Here is a 9,077-nt window from a genome sequence, read left to right on the forward strand (position 1 = left end):
TTATTCAGATGTGCTCTCCATGATCAAATTTCCTCTCCCAGGCAAAAGCAAAGGAACCAAACCACAAATCTAAAAAATTAATCTACTAAATAGCAAAGATGAAGCAAACAAACAATCCCATTGAGCAATGAGTTAACTCTTTGACGAAGTGGGAGGGTGTTGGTACAGGGATTGCACTTTGGATTCCAACAAAGACACATGGTTATAAAGCATTTGGGATGTCAGCTTCAAAGTCGGTGGCTTGTTTCTCTATGTCATCGATCTTCTGGACATACTAGTTGAAGGCTTGAAGCTACCGCTCTTTGACTTCAACTGCTCCGCAATCACTCTCAGCTCGGAAGCCACGTCGCCGAAGCCTTTGTGCTCTTCGGCCACTCTCAAGTTCATCTTCTCCGACAGCTCCAGGTGATTGCTCGTCCCTGACAAACCAAAACAACAAATTTGTTTTATATTTTGTTCTTGTTTTTAACGATAACAATATTTTGATAGGCTTCGTTGGGGCATGTATCAGTGAGTCACGTGTTTGGTGTAGTCAATAGTCCCTTTGTCCATTAGACAAAATATTGTTAACAATTTTCAGAAGCTTAATTGTAACTGAGAACTCACAGGTCTACATTAGCTACTAAATTTGAATATCAAAAAGAATTGTCTTGGTAGTCTACATGGGGGGGCCATTGAGAGGAAGCGTTCATGTACTTTGGGAGCCACCTGCATATCAAACATCCAATCCAGTATGCCTTTCTGATGGGATAAATTAGCAAGGTTATCAAGCTGATAAGAAAAGGATTAAGGTAATAAAGGACGAGGAAAGTCATTGAAATCATAAGCAACACATCCATTCCATTGAATGATGAACTGTAAAAAGAAAGCTGGGACTTTACCTTTTAACAAACTATCCCAACTGTAAATTTTAGATGACTTCATAAGATGATCAAGCGGACAATTTGGCCCAAAAACCGAAATGACTTTGTGGTTTCTTTTAGGCATTTGTTTTTCTCATCACGTATCCAGTGCTGCATCAAAGCATTTCAAACATCCAATTGATAAGTATGAAGAAATCTTCCAGCAAAAGCCAACGCAAACCAATTAGACATGAAACCACATGTATTAACCTCTCCAAGCATGTTGAGCTTCTCACGAACATCTTTCATCAACTCTGGCACATCCCCTTCCCATCTGTAAAACTCCAATTCCCTTCCTTCTAAGAGCTTCTCAGAAGCCTAAATACAACAAATCAACAAGAGAACAAAAAAAATTAATTAATTCACATGCTAGGGAAACATAGCCATTTCAAAATATTTAACTTTGCTTCACGAAGCCAAATAGGAAATTTTCAAGCAGACTATCCACCCATCAAGGATCATCAAACCAAAAAAATGCACTTTGCCCAAATGTTAAGCAAGTGCATAGGAGTCAATAAAGGACTTGTCATTTGAGATAGAAGTAATGCAAAAATAACAAACATATGCACAAGAGAATGAATATGTGTGTGCTCGTGTCCATAAAGAAATTAAACCCATTGACAACTTTAAACTTGAATCTACACTAGATAGATGAGGAGCACAACCCCATCCAAAGCATATAATATAATCATTTTCCATACCATATTTTAATTATTGGGGTACAGTTTCTGGTTCACAGCCAATGAATTCCACTTTCTACCTTTTCAACCACCATGTCATCTAAAGTTGTGTCTCCCATCTTAACTTACTACTTCCACATAATTATTTGTTTTTCGGTCTTCTTGAAATTAATCATAATCCCTCCACCGACTCAAACGCAACGCCCACACATTCAAAAAGATATACGCACATGGTAAAGATTCAACAGATTCATTCTTTAATATGGAGAAGCTTGTGGTTCTGTGCCACCATTTGTTCGATATGATTTAGTTTTCCAACTTTCTTTTGCCTTATGCCGAAAAGAAGGCAACTTCCTTATAACCAATTCCTATTTTCAATAACACAAATTATGAGCACAATTCTCAAAAAGAATTTCCTGAACTTGACATTCAGATGTAGTTGTGAGCATCGCACAGAGAAAGAAATAGATACTACTTTCATCACATTTCATTGAATTAATTGTAAGATATGATTTTATAAAATACACAGTATAAAGAATACTCAGCAAAGCGATTATAAAGTTCCAATAAGGTGAGATAAAGAAATTGCACAAGTATCTATCCAACATGACATCCAAATTGTCAAACCATGGGGGTAAGAACACAAATTCAAACACACCTGTCTTGCTATGACTTGACCTCCTGCTACATGTGCAAAATATATATTGTAGAAATGGCACAGGAACAACGGGGCACTCTTCTCTGCAAGCTCCTCCAAATACTTGGCATAAGAAACTCCCGGACTGCCAGGTTTTGGAATTACAAAACCCTGTTGGCTAAGCCACTCTAGATCTTTCCCAAGACCTTCTGATCGTTCCAATCCGGTTTTTCTGAAATAGGCATCTGGACCAAAATCATAAATCAACATTATCTCATTATAGATAGATTTGTTAAATCATTACTTATCCAAATAATAATAATAATAATAATAATAATTTAATTTAATTTGAGAATAATAGTTAGGATGAAACTAACTCTACTCACAGGCAACGTGGTTGGATTCGTCGACAATGCGCTCCACAGTGTTGAATACGAGCTTGCTATCAACTAAGTACTTGAGGAACCCGTCCATGATGGGCTGCCACATCACTCCACCAACATCATCGTTACCCTCCTCTTCCTTATCGTCTTCACTGGATGGGTCTTGGTTGTTAGCGTTTCGGAGTCTCATGGCAACGAACCTCATCTCCTCGGTGATGCCTTTGCTCTCTCCCGGGTACTGCCTCCTGTACCTCTTCCTCCTCCTTATCACCGGTGGAGCATTCTCCGGAGCCGGTGAAGAAGGAGACGATGTGGACGCCGTGGCAGAGTCGGAGCAACACTGGATTAGGGCTCTTCCATTCCGTATCTCCTTCCTCTTATACTGATTCATCATGTTCCCAGGAATTCTCAACGACAGTGGAATTGGAACTGAAAGCCGTGCAAGAAGATGATGATGAGGATGTCGCAGGGTTGTTGTCCCCATCAACGACATCGTTTTAGGGGAGAGAGTGAGGGTTGTTGTCCGGTGGATTCCGACAGTGACGACGGCAGTGGATCTAGATGAGGAGAGAGTTCCGTTCTGGCGAGAGAGATTTTTCCGTTCCGAAGAGAGAGAGTGTGTAGCGGTGAGTGAGAGGAAGTAAACTGAGAAATTAAAAAGCAGCGTACAAAGGGGAAAAAAATTAAACCGGTTCAGAACCATTTAGCGGTGATCATTAATCATTAGTTCGAATTCTCATTCCCCCTCTTGTATGGACATATTAAAAAATAAATAAATAACATAACATAACTCAATCTGTCTGAATGCCTTAATTAAAACCAATTTGTCACAATCTTTATTGCCACCTTCTACCTCCAACATAACTCAACTGTAATTTATAGAAACAAATTAAGGTACTTGTTAATTGAACTTCCCATACTACTCTTAAATTTGAAGACAACATTTTTCAACTTTGAACACACCTTATTTCAAATTCAAACCCACATCTCTTCACTCATCTAAAGTTATGTTAGGAATATTTTATTGCATTAAAATGGGGTGTCATTTGTAAACTTTCATCTATTATAAGACCAAAGTCAGAGAAGGGCAATCACTTATTCTTGAAACCAAAACTCTTAAGACCAAAGAATCAGTTGAAAGTACGTAATGAGGAAGGTGATAGTAGTGAAAGTTTCAATGTTTCATTTTTCAAACCTACCAAAGAATCATATGCCATTGAAACTTCTGAGCTCTTTGAAGGCTAGATATTTGCTTTCTCCATACGAGGCTCTGTCAACTAGCAAGTGTATTCTTTGGCACAGTAACAGAATGATCAACAAGCAAAAACAGAAAATAGAGGTCACAAATTCTTCTTAATCTTAACAAAAAATGACTCCATTTATGGCAAATTTGATATTTCAGCACATCTTCAAAAAAGAAATGTAATTTAATCAGTATCTTCGTAGTAGATGTTGGAACATGGAAGAGATCCCACAAGCTATAAGCATCTGTTGACACATTGTTCGTATCCTTCAACTCAAAATTAGGTCCTCATCGTCATTGTCGTCATCATCACCATTATCATTCCTGCTTTGCTCAGCATATTCCTCAAGTGATGCAGCGGGAAATAACTCCCCAACCTTGTCTTCTTTGTCGGTTGGTGTTTTCTCCGAACTTTTAGATTTACCTTTGTTCATCTGGAGCAACATAAAAGGAAAATAATACCACATGTTACAGAAGAAAACGGGCAAAAAAGAACAATGAAGTACAAAAAGCACTATTATTGGATTAGTTTCACCCTGTCAAGACATGATAAAGGATCTAAATCCATAATATGTTCACCAACTGTGCACATCAAAACATGCTCAACTTGGTAAAAACTAGAAATACCCACTAATAGAACAATAACCGGGAAAGATTACAGAACCTGAGATACAGGTAGAAACTGAATAAAATGCACAGTAAAGAGATGTATGTTATTTAAGGGCAAACGCCTTATCAACTAGGGATTCACAATGCAATTTGCACAATAAAATTCAAAACTTGCTGGTAGTTGAGCTTATAACAGGTAATGTTATTGTCTTATTGATTCCAAATTCATATGATGTGATGTCCATCTCCTCCTGGAAGTGAATCTTGGCATACCAGGGAAGAGGATGGTTTAACACCAAAACGGTTGAAACTTCCAAAATTAATTTCTCGACGGGTTACAAGCAAGACAAGCATATAATTATCATAACAACTGCAAAGAAAATTTTGAATCTTGAAGTTTCATACACAAAGAGACATTATTCAATTTAAGCTTTGAGCATGGCGGCAATTACAATCTCTTGGAAAACACTAAAGCATATGATCTAAATTATGAGTTACAACATTGTTAATTATTTCTCAATAAGAGGTTGGTGATATAAGGACTTCTTGAATAAGTAAAAGGTAGATTCTTCATAAATATGGGATAAAGTATCTGTTCTTACCCTATATATCAGACAAGAAATTAATAACAAACAACTGATGGGAAAATAAAATCTTTATACTAATAAAAATACGAAAATGGATGAAAAGTTGCTTTAAAGAACTTACTGCACGTAGCAGAGACCTTCGGTCCCTTTCTCGAGCATTCTTGACTGCCTAGAACAAAATCACACAAACCCATCAATTAGCTTCCAAAATGCAAAAATCCAAGCTTTCTTTTTAGAACCGCATACAAATTGTAAGATAGCGAAAAGAAACTAACCTCCTCAAGCAACTTTTGCTCAGCCTCTACTTCCGAAGAATCTCTACAACAAAAAACCAAAAGCACTCAAAAAAAAAGAAGAAAAAAATTCATACATAACTCAAAGAAATAACTTGTCAAACAAAAACCTTCCGACTATACGATCCACACGGGAACAACACTTTGCGCATACACCCTGCTCCTTAGCACAACCTACGTCCAAAACAACCCAATGCCAAAATCAACCAAAACCCAACAGCCAAAAAAGGAAAAAGGAACACAATTTGTTTGTTTCACAGAAAATACTTTCTCAAATATGCCTTTCGACCCAAAATTCTTTGCTGTTTGGCGGGAAAACGGTTTCAATGACACCAAACAGAACCACAAAGAATTGAAATAGCGGGAACCAAGTACCGGTACAGAGATTATGGTACGCCTGACGAACGGCGCGTTTCGAACATCGCTGACTGTAATTCAATCCAACAACGAAATCAACAAGTGCCCATTGAAATTGAATCGGTCCTTCAAAAAATTGAGAAACAGAAAACAACAAAAATTAAAAAGGAAAAAAAAAAAATACCATTTGGCAGGCTCGGTAAGGCGCTTGTACTTTCCGTAACGGCGTTTCCAGTCGATCTGTTCTTTACAACGGGGGCACACTCCCGTAATCTCGGAGTACGGCCTGAGCTTTCCCCCAACTTCCTGTTACAACTATTTATCTTCAGCTACTGATTTTGAAAAGCACTTTTTGAATAAGTAAAATCCGTTTCTTCTTTCGAGAGAAAGGGCAATACCGTTTCGTTGATCTTGACGCCGGCGTTGGGTTTCCAAGCGAAACTGTTTTGGTGCTTGGGCGGGCCTTGCCTCTTGCTCATATTTGCTTTGCTGCGGCCACTGTTTTGTTATTGTAGAACTCACCGCTACAAATGTGGGTTTTGCTGAGGTTTTGTTCTGGGTTTTAAGTTGGAAGAGGACCTAAACAACATGTGACAGAGTGTAGATAAAACGACAAATCGTTTTGGATGCTTTAAACTCCATCTATATGCGTTTGAACTCGTAGTCACCTAGAGTCTAGAGAGGGGTTGTGAGAAATTTCAATTGTTTATATTGCTATTTTTTATTGCCATCTTAGCAAACTAGATTGATAATGAAAATAAAGAGATTCATCTTTTATTTCAACTTAATTTTTCATTTTGTGATTTTTTTTAGAAATAATTTCATCATAAGAAATTATAATTATTCTGCAATGCTGATGTGTTAGTTCTAACTAATATTTGGAGCTGTCGTTACTAAAAAAAAAAAATAAGGGTTCAAAACTTGTCGTTGTTATTATTGTTTATGAACTTGAAATCTGGTAAATATATTTACCAGGGTTCAGAACTTGTCCTTGTTATTATTATTTCTTTGTTAGGACTTTGACGAATGTTTAACATATACCAAATTTAAAGAAAAATCTTATTTTTTTGGCACTTCGGATGATCACTTCCTTGAATACAAGTATTATGGTGAAGGTGAAGTTCCTAAAGACTCATCACTTCCTTGAATACAAGTAATGCAAAAAGGAAGACCTACGTCTCTCTTTTGTTATCTCAAAATTATTGTGACTTTTAAATTATCATTAAATTTGTGATAGTAATTTAATAATAATTTTAAAAGTCATATTAATTTTAGGGTTAAATTTATTTTACCCTTCCGAAGTTTCAAGGGTTTTTCAATTCGAATCTCAATAATTAAAATTGGCAATATACCCTCTAATGTTTCAAAAAAATTTAATTCAGACCCTTCGTTACTAATTTCCGTCTAATTAGACGAAAATTATCTCACGTGCGTCTCACATGAAATTTTGATGCCCTCTATTTTAATTTTGCCTTCATTAAAACTTATAAAATTATGTAATTACCCTCAATTTCATAGGTTTTAAAAATCACATTAATTTTAAGAAGATTTGAAAAAGATAAGAAGATAATGTCATCAAATGTTTTGAGTTTGAATTATGTGTTTGGTCTGATAATTCGAACTTTTGAACTCGAATATTTGAAGCAAGAACATTATCTTTAACAATATCACCACTAATAACAGTTATAAAACGTACAACTTATTAATTTATTTATTTTTGCTAGCAATTAACCATTCTTTCATCGCCCTTTTGCAACCATGCGTTAAGAGAACACACAGTCCTAGGCAACAAACAATCAGAATCCTTATTAGCAAAATTTTCTATCATGCATGCTCAGACGGATGCTTTTTGCACTCGATATATATGACTTCACTACTAACCCTAAACATGTTGTCAGTCACCTTTCACCGACTCTTGAAAGAGGGGTCCCTTCATTTCCCCCACAATGACTGATATTGTCAGCGCTCTCCTTCATTTGTAATGCCAACTCAAGGTGCCACACTACCTCGTTCAAGGTGCCACACTACCTCGTTCATGGATGGCCATTTGGTTTGATCATTGAGCAAACAATCCACCACAATCTCGCCAAATTTCTCCAGACACTCCGTGTGATCTCATCTTTAAAAAAGAGAAAAAAAAAAGAAAAAAAAAGAAAGTCAAAACGACACCGTTTTACTATGCAGGAATGGTTCGGTTAACTGAAACAGTTAGAGTATACGAAAAATATATAATATTTTTCGTATATTCCATAATTATGCTGATATCAAATATTCTCTATTTATGAGTTGATTATAATCAAATCAAGGGAATTTGATTACAATAATTGTATTTAGACATTATCCTATAAAATAGGAACATTTGTATTGTAGACAAAAAAAATGTTAATAAGCACAATGTAACCCTTGAGGGTATTTTGAGTGGTGGATGTCAGGTGAATGCAGAATGGTCGACAACAGGCCAAAACTCCGAAAGGAACCGACAACGGGCCAGGACTAACAATGAGATATTTCAACCAAAACAAATAATTTTATACCGATTAACTGAATCGAATTGATGTTGGTATAAAAAATTCATATCGATTTTCGAACCGTTCGGTCGTAGTCAGTAATTTGCCCACCCTTACATATGGAAATAAATTGAAACTTTTAACTTGTGCTCCCAAAAGAAAGACAAGACGCCCCAGTATTTTATCTTTTATCGTAAAAGAAAAGGGGTAATGAGAATCATCACTTTCTACTTTTTTTTTTTTTTTTTTTTGAAAGGCATTTTCTACCCTTGAGCACGTTAAAGATCATCTCTAATATAACATGAAAAGGTAAAATAAAACTAAGTAGAGTCCAATGGCGGAGCTAGGATATTTTGAATGTAGGGACGAGATTAATATAAAATAATATAATACTTTAATACGGTTTACTTAAAAATAAACAATTTCTTCTCTGACCCATCAATTTCTTCTCAAATAAATAGTAGTCTAAGTAAAACCTTAGCTCTTTGAACTCTTTTGAAACTTGCCCTAATTCACAAAGAATTTCAAAGAGAGGCTATAAGCCAACCCAAGCAATATGGCCAACCCTGTGTAGATCCGCCACTAAGTAGACTATAATGTACTGAAATTTTAATGGTCCTTTTAATTAGTAGCTGACTAAAGAAGTATCTTTTGTAACATGAGTTGATAAGCAAATAAAAATTTATGAATTTTATTATTTACTCAAGTTAAATATTTTTTTTTTGAAAATACAGGACAACCTGGAGAGTTAAAGGTTCAAATTTAATACCTCACTTTTTATATTATGTTAAAAAATATCACTTGACACACTTATTCTATAAAATAAAATAAAGGGGAAACTTCAATTTACTCTTTTGAACTTTCAGCCGATTTTACAAA

At 35.8% G+C, this 9,077-nt stretch overlaps 2 protein-coding genes across 4 annotated transcripts; both read right to left on the reverse strand.

Moving 5' to 3' along the window:
* Positions 1-49: 49 nt before the first annotated feature.
* Positions 50-3,253, reverse strand: LOC132167486 (probable inactive heme oxygenase 2, chloroplastic). Of its 3 annotated transcripts, XR_009438683.1 has the most exons (6): positions 2,606-3,253; positions 2,241-2,464; positions 1,113-1,220; positions 882-1,013; positions 607-741; positions 50-419 (listed from the first exon to the last, which is right to left on the reverse strand). XR_009438683.1 is itself a non-coding variant. In XM_059578480.1 (5 exons), the coding sequence occupies exons 1-4, from the start codon at positions 3,093-3,095 to the stop codon at positions 921-923; spliced, it is 915 nt and encodes a 304-aa protein (XP_059434463.1). In that variant the 5' UTR covers positions 3,096-3,253; the 3' UTR covers positions 50-419; positions 882-920. The 3 variants fall into 3 exon arrangements, 2 of the variants coding, with proteins under 2 accessions (XP_059434463.1, XP_059434462.1); XM_059578480.1 differs by lacking the exon at positions 607-741; XM_059578479.1 differs by having other exon boundaries at positions 50-741.
* A 685-nt stretch (positions 3,254-3,938) lies between these two features.
* Positions 3,939-6,226, reverse strand: LOC132167488 (uncharacterized). Its single transcript, XM_059578481.1, has 7 exons — positions 6,090-6,226; positions 5,876-5,997; positions 5,710-5,762; positions 5,445-5,508; positions 5,317-5,359; positions 5,163-5,210; positions 3,939-4,279 (listed from the first exon to the last, which is right to left on the reverse strand). The coding sequence occupies exons 1-7, from the start codon at positions 6,168-6,170 to the stop codon at positions 4,115-4,117; spliced, it is 576 nt and encodes a 191-aa protein (XP_059434464.1). The 5' UTR covers positions 6,171-6,226; the 3' UTR covers positions 3,939-4,114.
* Between the last annotated feature and the right edge of the window lie 2,851 nt (positions 6,227-9,077).

The sequence above is a fragment of the Corylus avellana genome, chromosome ca1 (genome assembly GCF_901000735.1).
Source record: "Corylus avellana chromosome ca1, CavTom2PMs-1.0".
NCBI classification, from domain to species: Eukaryota; Viridiplantae; Streptophyta; class Magnoliopsida; order Fagales; family Betulaceae; genus Corylus; species Corylus avellana.